At 27.2% G+C, this 20320-nt stretch overlaps 1 protein-coding gene across 1 annotated transcript; it reads right to left on the reverse strand.

Annotated features, from left to right (window-relative positions):
* Positions 1–785: 785 nt before the first annotated feature.
* On the reverse strand, positions 786–13816 carry LOC107612395 (alcohol-forming fatty acyl-CoA reductase-like). Its single transcript, XM_016314122.3, has 11 exons — positions 13682–13816; positions 11430–11508; positions 11214–11317; positions 7689–7891; positions 6596–6696; positions 5151–5343; positions 3767–3928; positions 3362–3443; positions 2342–2608; positions 1805–1932; positions 786–1078 (listed from the first exon to the last, which is right to left on the reverse strand). The coding sequence occupies exons 2-11, from the start codon at positions 11506–11508 to the stop codon at positions 925–927; spliced, it is 1473 nt and encodes a 490-aa protein (XP_016169608.1). The 5' UTR covers positions 13682–13816; the 3' UTR covers positions 786–924.
* Positions 13817–20320: the final 6504 nt, after the last annotated feature.

A 20320-nucleotide genomic window follows, 5' to 3' on the forward strand; every position in this document is an offset into this window, starting at 1 on the left:
CGTGAAATTTATGTTTATAAAATAAAAGTTTGAAAGAGTGAGTGAATTCTGTTTTTACTGGTGTAATTATCAGTAGAATTATCAGTAAAATTCAACTTTTTTATAGTGAAAGCTTTATTTAAGTGTAATGTTTGCTCTTGAGAATTTATCTATCTGATAACTATACAAGTGTGAAGTTTGGGTTTGTAAAAGGTCTGAAAGAATGAGTGAATTCAAATTGTGAAAACCTACTATTTACATGTGAGATTTTTTTTAGTTGGTGAGGAATGTTTTTGTAATAGAAAAAGACCAAGGAAAACACTGTTAAAAAAAAAGTCGTTTGAGACATTATGGGTTCAGTGATTAGTTTGAATTTGCTCTTGACAATTTAATTTTTAGTGAGTTTGGAGAAACTTTTAAAAAATTATTCATTTATGAGTTTGAAAAAATACTTGAAAAATTATTACTCATTTGTTCTAAGCATTTTGTTCTTTTAGCTTTTGCCATTATTGGTGTTTTACGTTCATGAAAATAGTGAAAAGAAGTTCACCATTGATTGTGGTAAATAACAAATGTAGATTCTGTATGTTGCATTTAAGGATTAAACCATGATATGTACTGATGTCTTCTTGTTTAACTCTCAACCAGCATTCATACAAATAAAAATTATTTCATAAAAGCTATTTGGAATTGACTATATCTTCTAATAATAAATTGCTTATGTGTGTAGAAAGTAAATTTTCTGACCTTGATTCAACCCATATTTCTCCAGACTAATTAGAAATATCAAGAGTCTTGAACTTTTTTATTTATTGATCGGCTAAATAAGGAGGTTTCAAGTACGAGTATGTAAATATTTGAGTTACTTGACCATAATTATTAGGTTTCCCATAATAGAAATTTCATAACTCCAAACACTGCAAATAGTACGTGCCATATATCATATCACTTCATGACATACTTGGCAATGCCAGGAAGATGAACATTTAAGAAGTAGTCTTCCCAATCAATAATTTTTGGGTCAAAATTGAACAAGTCCATCTCCACCTCACCCTCTCTTGCCGCTGATAGCAACTTCATTGTATTCATGTTATCAAATCTGTATGGTAAGTATTAACAAAAATTAAATAAAGCCTGAGTTAGTATTAGTCAAAAAATTATTACACATTCATCCAATCAATGAAATTGAAGATTCAACAGATCGAAGCTATAAGAACATAATATATATATTTTTATTTTAAAACACAATTATTTTATTATTTTAAATCAGTTAATTACTAAAAAATCATATCAATTCTATTGGTTTACTAGTTTTTGACCGAATTTTAAGTTTTTTACCCGTTTATTGGCAATCAGATATTATTTTAAACTAGACAAATCTGATGGTCAATTTTCTGTTAATTTAATTAACCCAGTCAATCTAATCTAGTTCTTAAAACCAATAATTATTCACCTAAAAAAATTTTTTTATATTATTATTAATAACTATTTTAGTGAATAATATATAAAGGCTATAAATTATAAAAAAAATGTATTTAAAAATATTTATTACTGTCCATCACTAATTGACAAAAAAAATTTTAAGTTATTTCCACTGATATTTTGTAATTATTGGCAATAAAAGATAAATAAATGTCCATAAAAGGACTATTAATAATTTTTTAGAATTATTTAAAATAATTTGAAATACTTTCTTCACAACTACTGACATTTAAGAATACCTTTGTTACATATTTTTTTTACAATTAGTAACGTAAAAAATATTATAACAAAATAATTATGTTTATAATCATCATAAAAGAAATACTCATTATAAGTGGCTTACACTGCATCCAGAAACACATAAGGCTTGTAAAGTTCAGCCAATCTCATGACAAGATGAATCTTCTTGTTTAGGTCATCACATAGTCCTCGAAAATACTGGCATAACACTGCATTCACTAGTTCTAGTACCTGCTTATTGCTAAATGTGTAAGCAGTTTGTTGCCCTAAAATTAGATCGTGAAAAATAATTAAAAAAAAATTGATAGTGTTTACTTTATTTCTGATATTTAAAATTCAATCGTGAAAAATAATAAAAAAATTGATATTTAATTATGTTAAAAGTAATGAAAGGAGATAAACTAACCTTTTATTATTTTAGACTAATATAACTTTTATATATAGGTCTATTTTTTCAAGTACATATGGTTTCTAATTTAAAATTATAAATATATCAATCTTCAAAAGATTTATCCTAATATATATATATATATATTTGTCCCTCTACATACTAAAATTTTTTATCAGAAAATATATAGTAGAACATAGTAGGAATGTGAAATAGAAATTGGTAGGAATTGAATAGCAGGATCGGAGTAACCTTTAAGGGAAGCTGGTAGCGAAGAAACATAAATCTACGGAAGCTAACCATGCTATCCAACAAGGTTCCTTTGCAAACCTTGATGGGCTTTCCATGCAAGTCTATCCATGGTTTTGCCTTAAAATATCTGTAAGCATAGTCTGGGAGACTACGGTATTTGATTGGATTGCTAATAGAGGAACCCACATGATATATGATATGGTTGGGTTGGTTTGCATGAGCCACCAAGACCACTATCATTGCATTAACCACCAAATCGGCTGGTATCTGAAATTGAAACACAACATTATTTATCTTTTTTCATTTAAAAATATTCAAATAATACTATTCTGATATGTTTTATGGATTTTGTTGGTCTCCATATTTATTTGTAGCGAAATATTTGATAAGTAATTTTTTCAGCTAATATTAGCTAATTTTTAAAATTATTTTGTTTATCTTAAATTTTAGATTCTAAATATAAATCATTAACCTTCCATTCTAAATTTTAAAATTAGTTAGTATATTGACTAATCAAAAGTTGGTTACGTATATATATTTTTTTTTAATTACCACGAACTCTTTTTTGGTTTATATTTGTCAGTTTTAATTCAGACATCACTCTTTGAATCTGATAGATTAACTTAATAACTTGATTTAAATTAATTTAAGTTGGTTTAATGATTTAGTCACTAGTGTCTTCAACTAATTTTTGAGAGTTTAAATTCTATTTTGTACCTTATTTACTAATGATAAATTCCTAAATAGATCTCAGAACATAATCTTTAACATGTCGAATTAAGAATACAATGAAAAAGAAAAAAACAAAAAACTTAACAACTTGACTGCTCATAGCTAGCATTTGTAATTGGTGTTGTTCCAACTATTCATTGTAGGACATACAATGTAAAGAGGCATATTAATATATTACTCACAAGTAACAACTATAGGATTGATTGACTCAACATATTATCATGTAGACACGTTATCTTCTAAATTCTTGATAAATAATTATTAAGAATGTATCTTTTAGGGACTCACCATGTCTATAACTCCCTCAGGCCTTGCAAGGAAGAACCTCAATTTTCCTTTACCATAAGCAACGCTTACTCCGTCTATAGTTCTGTTCTCAAGTTGAGAAAAATTAAATTAAGGTTAATATATTTTTATAGGAAAAGTCTAGGGAGCCAGCAACTTTGTTAAATTCTGGCCAGCATGTAATCAGTAAAGAAAAGTGAGTCATTGGATGAAAGTTCACACCAATCTCACACCATTAAAATTATCATTGATGGCTATTTGATGGCTACAAATCATAAAAATTGCTGGTCCCTTAGCATTCCTCATTTCTATATAGTTGCTTATAAATACGACAATTTTTTGGAACTGGAGTTAAAAAACATGTAAAAGATAGTGCATAATAGAATTCATTGATAGACGATGATTTACCTTGCACCTTCAATCCAACCAGGGAAGGGTTCTTTATAAGTACTTGTAATCATTGTGGGACGTATAATGGAAAGAGGAATGTTTCCTTTCATATGCCATAAGAGCATTTCTCCCATTGCTTTTGTAAAGACATATGTGTTTGGCCATCCATATTTATTTGCTCTGATAATACAAATAACTAAACTTAATGATTGCAATTTCATAATTCTTAAAGCATAATCTGCCACAAAGAGGAGATAGGGGAAATAGGATTTTTTTAACATCAACTGCGTACTATATATATTTGGTAGAAACATTACAATGCATGTATCTGAACTCTACTTAATAATTTAAATTTTTAAAATAAATAGTTTTATGATATTGTATAAGAACTTTTACGAACAGAAATTTAGAGTATAATTCATATATATTACTTCAATTCTTATAAAAAAATAGAATTTCAATATATATATGAGACACTTCAAATTTTTTAAAAAAAATCTTGATTTAAGCCACCATATCATTTAAATATTCAGCTAAATAAATTAAAAAATAAAATTTCTCTCATCTTCTATGGAAAAAAAAAATTTGTACCACATTGATTTTCAATTCTAAAATTAATAACGTTATATTATATTTTAGGATAAAGTATTATTTTAGTCGTCCTCAACATTTGGAGTGAATCTTATTTTGATTTCTAACGTTTTAATCGTCCTATTTTATCTCAAAACATTTAAAATGATATTAATGTTATGTCATCATTAAATCTCTCACGAACACTTAACAAAATTAATGTACTATTAATAATGCTTATGTTAAAGTTACGTTTGCTCAGTCCCCCTCGCACCTTCACCCTCTCAATAAACTCAAACCTCGTTTTCCTACTCTCTTCTTCTTTGTTTTTCAAACCCCTCTTGGAGAATTAATAGCATAAAAAAGAGTAAGAGGATGGAGTTTGGACTTATTAAGAGGATGAAAGTGAAAGAAAAGAGTTAAACAAACATAACTTTAACAAAAGTATTATTAATAATACATCAATTTAAGTATTAATGAGGGATTTGACGATGGGATAACATTAATGTCATTTTAAACTTTTTAAGATAAAAATAAGACGATTGAAACATTAAGGACCAAAATCTGATTTACCCTAAATATTGAAGACCAAAACAGTACTTTACCCTATAGTTTATGATATTTTTTTTGTCTTTTTATATTTTGTATGGTTAATATCAATATAAAAAAACATTTACACCATGGAATATTTAAGAATTCCTCTAAAATTGCAATACAATATATTTTATTTTGACAATACATATCATAAATAATTAAGGTCTTGATTTTATACTCATCAATGAATAGATATAAGGAATAATATAAGTAGCTAGGGGGTACTCAGAATACAAACCGCTTAATGCCTAGATCTTTCATGACAACTTTAATTTCTTCTTTTGTGGCTTCTTTTTCTTGAAGCTGATTCAAGCTGTCTTCTATCACTTTCTTTTCCATGTCAATATCTAATCCCAGTACTCCATTCATTGACACACCCAAATTGTGTGGATTCTCTACTATGAGTCCTCCTCTCTCCCCACATACATAAGCTGCAAGGCACGCATCACAAATATATTTGACTCATTAGTCTTAATATGCTCATGAGATCGTGCTTACTTGCAATCCTAATGGGACTCATTGCAATCTTTATGCAATTATAATGTTGCAGCAATACCGACTACTACGTCCACTATCTATTTTTTCAGGGTTCTAAAAACCAAATTGGTATGAACCGACGGAGTTAGAGATTTAAAGTTTTAGAAATTTAACCGAAATTTAATTAGAATTAAACTACATATAATAAAATAATACAATTATATATAATATATATTTTTAGAAAAAGTAAATTTTTTAGGTTTTATTCTTTTAAATTAGTTACTAAAAATTCGTACCGATTCAATCAATTAATTAATTCAACTGATAGATTTGATTTGATTCTTAAAATAATAATTTTTATTAATTGAGTTGAATTATATATCACACTAACGTATCTAGTAACACATACAATAATATTAAATATAAAATAAGTTAAGCTAATAAGTATTTTATATTCAAACTAATAAATTATAAATTATAAATATTGGAATCATAAGTATTTTATATTCAAACTAATAAATTATAAATTTAAATTATATATAAAAGATTTTTTTTAAAAAAAATATTATGAATTAAATCTTTTAAAATTAATAAATTATAAATTTAAATTATATATATGAAAGATTTTGTTTTAAAAAAAATATCATGAATTAAATCTTTCTCTCACACACATAGTGAGAACAAAGTAAGTTAAGATAATAAGTATTTTACATTAAAACCAAAACCTTATAAATTTAAATTATATACTATATATATAAAAGACATCTTTTAAAATAATATGTATTAAATCTTTTTTTTTTCGTTCTTCTTTTCTCACACATATATTTACACACAAAAGGAGATAGATGGTTATTATTATAGTGGTTACACTGATTATATAATTTTGATAATTCTTAAAAAGTATTGCTAAAGTTTAAATCATATTTTTTTATATTTTTACAATATTCTTTTAGTTTTTTAAATTAAAATTTTTTAAAATATTATTTTAATTTTAGTAATATTTTTTAAATATTATCAAAACTATATATATATATATATATATTAGAAAATCAACTCTTTTTTAACAATAATCAGATAATATCCTTTTTCAAAATTTTGTATTTTATCTACATAACAATTCAAACTATATCAATTTCTTTTTTTGTTTTTTTAATTGCAGGCTGAAAACAAATATAGTGTTGTATTTTTTTACATTTAAATGCTAACCTGTTGATAAATGGATAAGCACCTTCAATTTAATACATCTTTTGGCGAAATCTAAGATATGTTTAACGCCTAATGTATTTGTGCCCAATGCGATATCGTATCTGCATTTGTCATATGATAACAGAAGAAATTAAGTAAAAAAAAAAAAAAAGAAAAGTATTAAATAACTATGAGAATGCACATCACAAACGAAGATATATATATATATATATATATATATATATATATATATATATATATATATATATATATATACACAGGAACGGTTCTACATACAGTGGTATGGGGCAAGCGTTTCACTACAATTTAAAATTTTTTTGAGTAGTATATAATAATAATAATATTTATTTGTCCCTATTAGATTATTAAATTTGACTCTATAATAATTTTTTACTCAACTTTTGATACTTAATCGTTAATTTAAAAATTTTATATTAGAAATTTGTTGAAATGATCAATTCTCAAATTTAAACAAAATTAGTGTTTTTTTTTTAAAATCAACTCAAAAGAATATTATTTATCTTCTTTTCAAATTAGTTTTAATTTTTACATAGTAACTGTATTAATTGAAAGAACCTTTTTAACTATAAATATCAATAAGAGTCTACTTCTAATTGTGTTAAGAAGTGAATTTTTAAATAATTATTTAGTGATATATATAAAAAGAGAAATTTTGATGGTAGTGTTAAGAGAAAAATTATTTAATTTTTAAAATATAAAACCTAAAACAATAGAATTTTAAATTATATATTATTATTATTTAAATTACTATTTTAGTATTGTAATTTATATATTAGATATTTTGAAGGTTAATCATATTTTACAATAATAAAATATAATCATAACAATAATCATGTTATATGTACATAAAAAATAATTATTTGTATAAAATATATATTAAAATATAAAATACACATTAAAAATAAGTTAAACAATACATATATTTATACACAAATATATAATGATTAATAGATAATTTAATATTTAATTTTTTATATACACATATTATTTTTATTATAAAAATTATTATGATATTATATAAATTTTGCCTCCACTATCAAAATTTTCTAGATCCGTCACTACATACACATACCTTTCATCAAATTTAGTTGCTCCGGCTACATTAATTATAACATCAAGATGTTTGTAAATATCTTCCTTGGAAATGAAGTTCTTCAAATTCAGGTTCTCTTGTGAAATGTCTCCAGGAATTGCAGCCAATTTTTCGGAGAGAAAGGAATTGAATTTTGGTCCTAGATTTTTCTTCAGCAATCTAAACAAGTCCTTCCCTATGATCTGCATATCAAAATATTATTCCTTCGTGAGAATGAATCTAATTTATGTTAATCTAGATAGATATATCGGAGGTGCCAAGAGATATATGGCCGCTAGGCGCTAAGTTTGGTGGGTTTAGACGTCACGCACCGGTTTAGGCGCTAGGTGTCGGTTTAGTTAGTTCGGGCGCTAAGAATTATTCTAAAAGTTTTTTTACTCTGTTCAGTTAATTAAAAGTTTGTCTATTCTATTTAGTTAATTATGGATCAGTTAGAGCTTCTTTATAGTTCTAAAAGGTAGTTAGGATTTTGTTATAAGTAGTAGACTCTTCTTATCATAACATTGTAATTGTGTTCTTCACTTTACACCATTCTATTATTCTCAATACAAACTCTCAATTTCTTTCCTTATCTTTTACTCTTCGTGACCTTAATAGTTCTTGACTCTCTTTTTAATATACATCTAAGTACTGACACCTTAATGATATCAGAGCTTATGGTGTTACAGTTTTCGTGAATTTTTGCAGCAAGTTCAATCAAACCAGAATTGAAGTTAGATCGAGAGTAATGGTACAGAATTTTGTAGCAACTCTAATATCCATAAAACTAGATAAAAATAATTATCTATCGTGAAAAGATCAACCAGAATCAATAATTAAAGGGAATAATATATTGAATCACTTGTTAGCAGAAGAAATTCTACAAGCTTTTCTTGACAATGGAGCAGTCAATTTTGAATTTCAAAAATAAAAAAGGCAAGATGCATTACTCATGTCAGGACTATTAGATTTGATGTCAAATCCTTTCACAATAAGAATGGTTAGATGTATATTCACACATTAGGTGTGGAGAAGGTTAGAAGATCATTTATCTTCACAAACAAAAGCAAAGTGATGCAACTGAAAAATAAATTGAGTATACTATTCAAATCGGTAGATCAATAACTGAGTATGTGTTGTCCATAAAAAAGCACAATAGATGTGTTGGCTTCAGTAGGTGAATTGATGAAAGAAAGTGATTATATATGTAAATATAATTTTACATGGTTTAACCGAAGAGTATGGTTCAGTGGCAACCTCAGTGTTAGCCACATCACAAAGTATAATAGTAGGAGAATTTGAGGCATTGTGATTAGCTCATGAAAGTATGTTGTTAAAATTTTTAATATTTGAGTCCTTTGTGCAAGCAAATGTAGCTCAACACTTGCAGCACCCACAGAATTAGTCATCATTAGATATGCAGAATCAGTCATAGAATCAGTACAATTGATTGTATAATAAATCAACAAGAAGAAACTTTAGAGGTATTTTTAGAGGAAGAGAAGGAAGAATGTTTAGAGGAAGATGATGTGTGTATGATGGAGGTAGAACATCTCAAGATCAAGAAACATTAATACAAGAAAACAACATCTATAGAGGTTATGGTAGAAGTCAATATGGTAGAGGAAGAATGTTGCAAAGTGATGGAAGAAGTTACTCAGATACAAGGCCACAACGCCAAGTCTATGATAGAGTGGGACACATAGAAAAGTTCTGTTGGTATAGATATAACAAAGAGCAATCTGGTGATGGTTTAGGCAACAACAATCAAATCATCAGTCAACCAAAGGCAAACTACAGTAATGTCTTAGTAACTCCCTCAACTATTCGAGATCAAAATTGGTATCTTAATTCAGGAGCTACACATCACATGACTCATGATGCACAAAATCTGGCAGAAAAAGAAAAATACATTGGAAATGAGCAAGAAGAAGACAGGGTCGATGGCGACGAAGAACAGGAAGACAAGTTCGATGATTAACAAACTACCTCGAAAGAGGAGGATGGTGAACAAGAGGAAGAAGATGATGAATCTGAATAGAATTAATGTAAATATAGTTTTATGATATGTATTTCTTTACCAAACTTTGAGAAGAATGTAATATAATTAGTATTGTTTTAGATATTTCAATTACCATCATTCCGTATTTTAAATTTGTAAATTTGATATTTCACATCAGGTTTAAAGCATTGTTTCAATTCTTAATTAGCAGGGTATATTATAGATGGATGAAAAAAGATTATTAAAGAATTTTCGTTGGCATTACTGTCAAATTAATCCGACAGTAAGATGGCATGGAGACATAAGATATGGTGCCAATGTTATCGTCGAAAAATTTTCGACGATAATGTTCAACAGATTTCATTTTCTTACTATCAATATTTCGTTCCTAAATCTGACAGAAATTACCGTCGGACGCAAAAATTCGCCAGTAATATATTACCAGTGAGGTTTATTCCATCAGATAAATGCCGACGTAAATTACCGTCAGATTTTGTTTTTTTTTTTTTTTGCGACGGTAATTTCGATGGTACTCAGCGTTTTTCTTGTAGTGAATTGAATATTAACCAAATATGTTTATGAAAATCTATTAATTTAACTCTTTTCCTATTACATAAACTTATTTACAATATAATCTAGTGATTAGATTGATAGATTTTCAAAATATATTTGGTTAGCGTCGAATTGGATATGTTATGTATCATATATACTACCGATTAACATTCCACATCATCAATCGTTGACAGAAATTATTAATTGAGTAACTGAAGAACAAATATGATTAATTAGTAATCTTTAAAGGACCAATTTAACTGATAAAATCTTTTAAAAATAAATTTAAAAAACGTCTCATATTTCAAGAATTAATTTGACTATTAATCTCCACAATATGTCTTGAAAATGAAACTATGTGTGCATATTATTGAAGAAATCTAAAATTTATTTGTTAAGGAGAATATAAAATTTTTTATTAATAAATAAAAAAAACTATAGAAAATTTATTGCATTTTGGAAGAATATTATCATTAACATAATAACAACTCTTTATATGGGCAAATATATCTCTAAAAATAGTACAATAAAATTAAATTTTATCATTTTCTACTCATTATTAGTATGGGGTTAATTTTAATTTAAATTTTTTCCTTAAATTTAAGTTTTGAAAGTTGAAATTTATTTCATATATAATATAAACTTATTTTATTTTCTTTATTAATTTACAATTAACTCCTTTAGATTTTCTTCCCATTCACTTGAAAGCTTATAAATTCAGCATTGTAATTTTCTAAATATTTTTGTTATTAATTAGAGACTTTTAACGACGTAATAAAATTTTGAGATTATTTTTTTTAGAGAACTATAACTTTTTTGCAGAAGATCTACTTGTCCTATTATTCTAACAATATAGTAATATATCTTATAAAGTAACAGGTATGAAGGTAAAAATTCAGCAATTTTTTTCTTGTATAAACTACTGGAATAAATATAATAGATACGGAGAAAGGGATATATATATATATAACCTCGTCATGCATGCGCTGAGTGGCAGATTCTATATCCTCAGCTCTCACAAGAAGATAAAGTTTCTTTATATTTGGTTGAACCCTCAATATCTTCTCTACGAAAACTGAAAATTAACCATAGAAGCAAATACCATCATGGTAAGTACTATATACTTTCAACTTCATATATAATGATGCCAAAAATAATTAAGAAGGGTTTTAAGAGATAGAAATCACTTTTTGCAAGGAAGCCAGTGGCGCCAGTGACAAAGATGGTCTTGCCCTCAAGGAACTCGATTATGCTTCCCAACTCCATCTGATATACAAATCAAATATAAAGGTTATGTTTCAAATTATCGAAGTGTGTATTTGCTGGTTTTTTGGTCCATTTGATGGTTTTTAATAGGATAAAATATGTTGGCTTTTTTTTTCTTAAAATCTTCAAAATGTTTTAAAAATATTTTTACTTTTTAATAATTTCAAGGGAAATATATATATATATATATATATATATATATATATATATATATATATATATATATTACTCTTTTTAATTTTATAAAATTGATTCCAAACAAAAGGTACCTAGGTACGTTTGGTTTCTCTTGTTTGCTTAATTTTCTTTTTTTGTTTTTTGACTGAAAAATTTTGTTTGCACTTTATATTTATTCTTTCTAAATTTTCTAAATAAATTTTAAAAAAACTTTGGTTTTATTTTGAAAAAAGTTAAAAATAATATCTCATCATCAAAATTAACTTTTAGTTTCTTACAATAATGTAGAAAAAAAAATTTAATGCAGCGAAACTTATTTCGGTTAGAATTGATTTCAATAAAAAATTTATTTAAAGTAAAATCTGATATATATCTATCTATGTTTTCAATAATTAAAAGGTGTTTTAAGAAAACTTTTCCCCGTGCTGAGGAGTTTATACAAGTCTCATTTCTCTAAGATAAATACACCTTCCTTAATAGAAATAATATGGTGTTTGGTGCATTATTCTTGAGTTTTGTTCTAGAATTGTCATATACTTAACAAGTCATTTTGCACAATTTTGTATATAATTTTTTTTTTATGTTGTAAATTTTTATAATAAAAATCAAATTCTATACTTTTTTTTTCTTACCAGAAATTCTAATACCATATAAAACTATTTATCCCCAAAATTTAACATAATAAATAAAAAAATACATGAATAATTATAAAATATATACTAACACTTTTTTATTTTATCAATAAAATATTTAAAAAACTTTCTAGCGTCACCTTTTAATATATTTAATCGGTAATGTTAAAAAAAACAGTCAAAATTTATTTTATTTAATATTTATTAATTATTATAATAATTAATAAATAACAAATAAAATAAATTTTGATTAATTTTAACTAAAATATTTTTGTTACCAAACATTTCCGAAATTTAATAACGTAACACCTAATGAAAATAAGGCTCATGGTAATTTACTCATGAAGGTACAACTACACTTAATAATTAATATTGGTCCATACAAGTACACCCAATAATACTATAATAGCGCACAATATATGAATGTTATCACAAATGGCTTGCACATAACATAATTATGAGAGTGAGACTAGTCACAATTGTCGAAGTATTACTTCACTTAATCTGAAATATACAAACACACACATAAATGATGAGAATTTAAATGTTGAGCAGAAAATAAGCAATTTAAATAATTCTTAACGAAAAACAATGCCATAATAACCAAAGTCATGATAAATCAATCTTTTAATATACCTAAAAGGAAAAATATATATTTAGAGTAAGTATTAAAATAAGCAATTTCAATTAACCATAGTTGAAATATAACTATTAAAATACTAGAGCATAGAAAAAAATTAGTAGAGTGTACAATAAACAAACTGCAATAGTTGCAATGAAAAATTATATCAAGGCTCAGTAAGTATTGCAATAGATGCCAATTTCTAAAGGACCAAATTCAAGCCAATTAATACTGTTTCTTTTTAACTTTATTTTTTTTTAATTAATCAAGGTTAAGTCCGTTTGTTTTTGTCATCATGGCGCACAGAACGCAACATAAGGGCTTCATCCTTGCAATGGTCATTGTAATGTCATGTATAGTTTGTCCATGAGTTCAGTCATTGCAACGGTCTTGTTTGACTTATATAATATCCATGAATCATACTTCAGAGTATAAGATTTTCAGTCATTAATGTACATTATTTCATTTATTTTTTAATTGCTATATATAGTTTATTATTCTCAAAATTGGTCCCTTTAGAAATTATCACAAGCATTGGCAACTATAAAATTCATAGGAAATTACTATAATAATAATAATAATAATAATAATAATAATAATATAAGATCCAATAAAAAACTACAAAATGGAGAAGCAGAAAAAAACAATAAAAACTCAATAATAAATAAATATTATGAAGTAGCTTCATGCTGTTGAATAATAATAAGAATATAATATAACAGTAAAAAATAGAGTATATAACCTGAGTTCGTCTTTAATTAACTTCTCTTTTTTCTTTAACAACCGAACTCTCACCGCTATCTTTCAGAATAGCACTTCACTTTCTCTTGCCGACTACTTCCCTTGTTTTCTTTATGATGTGTATTCTTATCTTCGTCTTGATACTTTATAGCAGGTATTTATAGATAGTTATGGTGCTACTGTAACATATATATATATATATATGAACATTATATAGATCTATCTACACTTATTGCTGCATTAAATAAGACATTAAAGTAAAACGTCCACTGATTTTGCCATTCTTCTTCTTGTCGGGTCGGTGCATCCTCTTTCCTTTTATTAGTTATGAATTATTATTCAAATAACAATTCTGCTAGAAAACTAACACTATGTATGACAATATCACTCGAATTTGTAGGTATTCATTCCGTTCTTATTTGTTTGGGACGGATTTTTAGTGAGGCGGGTACGTGAGCGAGGTGAGACGGAGCCGAATTTAGGTAATACTCATTCTGCTCTGGTAGATATATAATATATATAATTTTAATATATAATATATATAATATATGTAAAATAATTAGTAAAACGATTAATAATATTGTATCATATTTAAAATTTTACTATAATTTATGTTATGTATGTGATGATGGTTATATAAATTTTTAAATTTAATTTTATTTATTGAATTTTAATAATTATAGGAGCGGGTAGGGGCAAGGAGGGTACCCGCAGGGCAGGTTAGGGTTCAACTTTTTACTATCCGCGGGTAGAAGCGGGACGGGTTCTATGCGGATTATTGTAGGGCGGGGTGGGTCGGGTAGAGTAAAAACCCGCCCGTTGCCACCCTTAACCAATAGGAGTCTAGCCAACAAGCGTTTTTGAACTGCACTCTATACTAATTAATTGTCATTAATTAGTGATTATTAAATTTTTATTTTTTAAAAGACTTCTTTTTACTCTAATTATCCTTTTACCATTTATTACCCAAACTCTAATTCCTCTTTCCAAAAAAAAAAATTCAAAACTCCAGAAAAAACATCAAAACATAATATAAAGAATCATCCAAATCTTAAGAAAAAAAAACATATAAAACATAGAAAAAAGAATCATCCAAAACTAATAAAAAAAATCATTCAAAACCAAATAGGAGGAGGAAGAGAAGAGTCACAGGGTGGCTGGCGACGAGGTTTTGGATGGCGTTGCGTGGACGGTAGGGGACTCACAGTGGCGCGTTGCGAGGAGGAAGCCACAAAGGCCGCGCATCGCGAGTGGAGAAGTCGCCATGGATCGGAGTAGTTGATCGCATGTCGCGAATGGGGTCTGGCGGTGGCTGCATCGCGACGGATGGAGAGCCATGGGGTGCAGATTCTACAATGTCTGGCACGATGGATGGAAGCCGCAATGGTGTTTGGCAGTACAGATGCGTTGGGATTATGATCCCGCACAGCGGTGGAGGCGGTTACGTCCAACGAAGGACGGTGGCGGGACACACGGATGGAGGCCGCGCAGCGTGACGAAAGACACGGCGGTGGTCAGTGGGCGACGTCACTGAAAACTGCGTAGAGACGGCAGGTTTGTAGAGGAAGAGATTTGACTGTTTCCAAATAAATGGAAAGGGATTAGATTTTTTTTATAGATTTGTTATTATTGTGTACTATAAATGTGATTAAGATAAATGTAAATAGAATCTTTTTTGAATTTTGAATTTTAATTTTTAAATTTTTATATATTTATAAAATTTAAATTATAATAGAGTTGTTTTATGTTAACTTGTAAAATAATTGTTTTCCTATATTTTTTCTTAAAACAATCATTGAAACATTTTACTGAATATCTATAAGTTAAAACAAATAACTTTCATTAATCGCAATAACATTTTTTATGATGATGATTTCTATTAATAATTTTTAATAAATACATTAATGGTCCAATGATTATAACTTAAATTAATTAATAAGTTATTGAACGTTAAAAAAGATAGTTAATTAATATAAAAAATAATGAAAAGCATTTTAATTGACTAATAAGCATTACTAAGATTTTTTATTATTTTTTAATGTGAACATTTTTTTATAATAATTTTGAAAAAGAAGGAAGTTAGTAGAATTGAGATTACATGCACTACGATAATTTCCGTAGATAGCGGTGAAAATTTTGCAACGGTTAAGGGTTGGGGTTGCAATCAGCCTTACATTTAGCGACAGTTTTTTTAGAAACGCCGCTATATGTATTGTCGGTTGAGTTATCGTTTAACATTTTGCAACGATTTTCTTTCAGTCGCCGCAAAATGCGTATTGCTATATATTACAATGTTTTCTTTAGTAATAACCATCTGGGTATAATCTATTTAAGTAAACACTACTATTTTAAGCTACATATGTTTAAATCATTGTTACTTAAACTCGTAACATTTTTTCTAGATTCGTTTTACGTAAAAAAATTCACAAGTTAAATAAGCTATATATGTTAACTCATGTGAAAAAATTTATCAATAAGATTTTCTTGTTTACTTTATTGGCATTTAAATTTGCATTCAAACATAAATGTAAAAGAAGAAAATAAAGTCATATTCTAAATTTATAAAGTTAAAATAAAGTTCTAATGAGCATAAATCAAAGTTACTCCTCTTTGAAGTTATGCCTTACTAAACTTAAATCAAGAAACTCTAAAAGTAGATAAACATATAAAACTGCGACCCAAATCATTAAATTAAGGAATCAACATAACTCTTATAATAAAAGATCAAAATTTCTCTTCAACATCGTATTGACCTGGCGAAAAATACTCTGTCAAGAATCTATGGACTTCACGTTTTATAGGATTTGATATTTTATCTCCATACCATGACTTTTTGTTCAGATCAAAGCACCTTTTCTTAACATGTATATCATCTTCTCTTTGATGGTCTTCTAAAGTTTCATTGTCTTCTTCCGAAACTTTATTTTGAGATCAAACTGCATGGATCTGTCAATTCGAGCAGAGAAGATATCATCTAATTTGTCTTCTAAATCACATTCTTCCCTTAAAATCGTCGCAAAATGTCAGTTGTGTTGTAGTGGTGGCTCTATAAATTTCAAAAATTAGTTTATAAAGTGAGTGTGTCTTACGTTTATAAATTTTTTAAAGATTTTATCTTTAAAAGATGTAAAGCTTAATGCACTTTCATTATGTCAAAAAATATGAACATTTGTAGGTGAATGACCGAACAATATTGGATGAATTGAGAACGACAATGAAATGAATAGAGGTAAGTTTTGGTGCCTTACTTGGCCCATCCCGCCCTACCCGATAATAATGTTACCAATATTAAAAAACCAATTCCAAACAACAACAAATATGCTAAGATAACAAATATGCAAATTAGTAAAAACTTAAATGAAGTTAAGCAATTTAGTAAAAAATATGCAACATAAGCAGATCAATAAAAGATTGAATCAATAAAAGCAGACAGCATAAAACAATATGCAACAATAAATATTTCAAAACTAACAAATATAAAAATCAATTCAAAAATTAAACCAACAAAACCAAATGCATACATATTTCAGCCACAATAAAAATATACATTAATATATATTAAAAATAACAAATATACAGATAAGGAAAAAAATGAAAATAAACAGATTAGCTAAGGTTCTCGAAACCTAATAAATATTGTATTGAAAGATATCAAAACCGAGTGAGTGTGATGTTAGCTTGTTGTTTGAAGATATATATGAATCTGTAAAGATGTCTTTTAATTTGCATTTTAATTTTTACAATGATGGTTGTCCAATGTCCAGTGTTATCAATTCACTTTATTTTAGAATTTTTATTTTGTATACTTTCTATTTTTCTCAAAAATTGCTATACTATTATACTTTATGGCAGGAAATCATCAAGCATGTGTTTCTTTACAAAGAGTTGTTTATCTTGCTTCTTTAAATAGCTATGTAAGTTTAACTTGTAGAAAATGTATTAATAAGCTAGAATGTGAGTCAATTTTTGAGCATTTTTCTATTTTTTCTACTAAATTTTGGACTAACAACTGTGATTAGTTGTAGACTAATCTTATGTATTTCTCTTGTGCTCTTTTGGTTGATGCCTTCTATTAAATTTTTTGGGAGTTTGTTTAAGTACCAATTATATTATTTGATCTGTTCTAGATTGAAAAGCAAAAGTTTGACTTAAATCAATGAGTATATTCAGGGCACTGCTTATTTTTAACTGGACTTAGAATATTCAAGTAATAAAAAACGATTTGTTTATGAGTTCAAGCCTCTAAAAATTTTGAATTCCATCTCTTTCATTGCCTAAAGAGTTTCAGATGAAAAATTTGAAACTTAATTATAATGGTTGGACTGTGACTTCGTGAATGAATTTTAAAATAATCATACAATGGTCTTGATTACTAATACTTATTATTATCTACAGATAAATGCAATTAGAGATGAATAGCTAAATGAGAACTTTTTTCAAGACCTTTTTTCATGTCCAAAAATTCACGCCAACCACAAAGTGTTGCTTAGAATACATCATCAGGTAATCTTCTTGTTCTATCTTTATCCTTCTTATCCTATAATTATTTATTTGTTTGTTTTTTTCTTTTAAAGATGACATGCGTCCATCTCTTCTTACATGGCTTAACGTCTAGCATTAGTCCTATACTCTCATATTTATCATGAACCTAAACAATTTGAGTCAATATTATTATTTAATAAAAAAAAATTTCATTAAGATGAGAAAAAGGATAACATAAAATAGAGGATAAGAGTTAGATCAAGGTTTATCATAATGGCAATCTTGTTATTATGGTATTAATTTGTGCTTTGCGTTAAGCTATCTTTATGCATTATGCAATGTATCTTCTCATTGAATAAGATGAGGCATTTTTTAATGCAGTGTGCTAGATTGGAGCTAATGGATATGATAGTTGTGTATCAAGAAGGAGCTTATTTATTGATTTGTCAAGTGATTAATACCTCAATTGCAAGATATTTTATTGTTAGTTTATATGTGAATATTACTATGACCTCAAATGGATTCATTTTGTACTCAAACATTGTAATTAGATTTTAAGTTATTGATTATTATGTTTATCTTCTTTATACTAGATCCAACGAATGCAGTAATGGTGCATGAGGACCTACCAGAATGAATTGAAAAGTGTGTGCGATATTATTGGCATTAGTAGTCATTACCAATCAATTGGCAAGCATTGGTTTTCATTTTTATTTAGGAAGGGAGTAGAGCATTTTTTTTTATTGTTTAATGAATTCAGAGTGGTTATAATAATCATGATCGATGAGTTTAATATTTTTTTGGAATGATGTACGAGCTTAATATTATTTATTTAGTATTTTTTTATGTTAATATCTCAAATTTAATAAATATGATATAAAAAAATAAGTTATAGTAAAAAAAAATATAAACTATTGTAATTAATTATTTTTTTTTAAACTCGTGTATGAAATTGCGACGTTTTGAACCGTCATAATTTTTTAAAAAATGCACATAAATTTGCAGCAATTGTATAATTATCCTAAATTATTTTTTAAATTTACTTACTAAAATAGCAGCGGTTATAAACCGCCGAAAAATCAACAATCCTGATTAGTAACAGTATACCACGATTCTTAGAAATCGCCACAAAATCAAATGCATGCGTCCTAAACCGCAACATTTATCAAACTGCTAACCAACTTGGGTTGGTTGAGTGGTCAGCTCACTCGTCCGCTTAAACAAGTATCGGGAGTTCGAACCCCGCCTTGTGCATGCAGCAACTCATTGACCAGCGGCAGACTCTTAAATGGAGCTCAGATCCACGACGGATTAGTCCTTAACCTGTCGGGTTGAAAGATACCGTTTGAGTAAACAAAAAAAATTTATCAAACTGCTGGTATGCTATTTTGCGGTGATTAAAAACCGCCGCAATTCTCCAAAAAAAGGGCCGCTATTCATCAATGTCCCTTGTAGTGCTATTGCCACTCTTAGTTTAAAAAAGTTTAGAGATATCACTTTTCTTAAAAGTTTAAATTAGTAGGAAAAAGCATATGAGTAATTAAATAATCTCTCAGTCTTTATGCAAAAAAATTTTTGAGTTTGTATGAATTTTATATGGACCTTCTTTTTTCTTTTCTATTTATCTTATGCTAATTATTATTATTATTATTATTATTATTATTATTATTATTATTATTATTATTATTATTGGAATAGTAATAATCGAATTCTAGACTTTTAATTCATAGAAATTTTAATACATGTCAAAATTAAGATTGATTATGTCTAACTTAATCCTACAAGCTAATTTATAGAGTGAGAGATGTTTTATTTTTAAAAGAAGTGAAACTTGTAATAGAGGCAGAGGCAATAATGTAATGGTTAGGGTTTATGAAAGGGAAGATGTAAAAGTAATGCGTTTAACAACGGGACTTCTTGCCAATAAAATACACCAATTAATCAACCGTAGAAATTAAAGTCTAAGTCTGCCTGTATAAATAGCGGTATAATGTGTGTTGCCACATACATATTTTCTTTCTTGTGCCTCTTTTAACATTATTATTAGCTCTCGCTACTATGTCTTATTTTTGTAATAATTTCCTCGTCATTATGATTCAAGACTTCTGGGCTGATCATGATGAGATTATTATGGTTTTAATAAGGTGTGGCTTGATAG

Source organism: Arachis ipaensis, chromosome B8 (assembly GCF_059453495.1).
Source record: "Arachis ipaensis isolate K30076 ecotype BB chromosome B8, ASM5945349v1, whole genome shotgun sequence".
NCBI lineage: Eukaryota > Viridiplantae > Streptophyta > Magnoliopsida > Fabales > Fabaceae > Arachis > Arachis ipaensis.

What these genes read in the sequence shown, in the direction of transcription:
- LOC107612395 (XM_016314122.3), bottom strand. Translation starts at nt 11,508, where the DNA reads ATGGAGTTGGGAAGCATAATCGAGTTCCTTGAGGGCAAGACCATCTTT. An exon ending in AAAGATCTAGGCATTAAGCG is followed by an intron (nt 3,929 to 5,150) that starts GTTTGTATTCTG and finishes TTGTATTATCAG; the next exon opens with AGCAAATAAATATGGATGGC. An exon ending in TATGTGTTTCTGGATGCAGT is followed by an intron (nt 1,079 to 1,804) that starts GTAAGCCACTTA and finishes CTTACCATACAG; the next exon opens with ATTTGATAACATGAATACAA.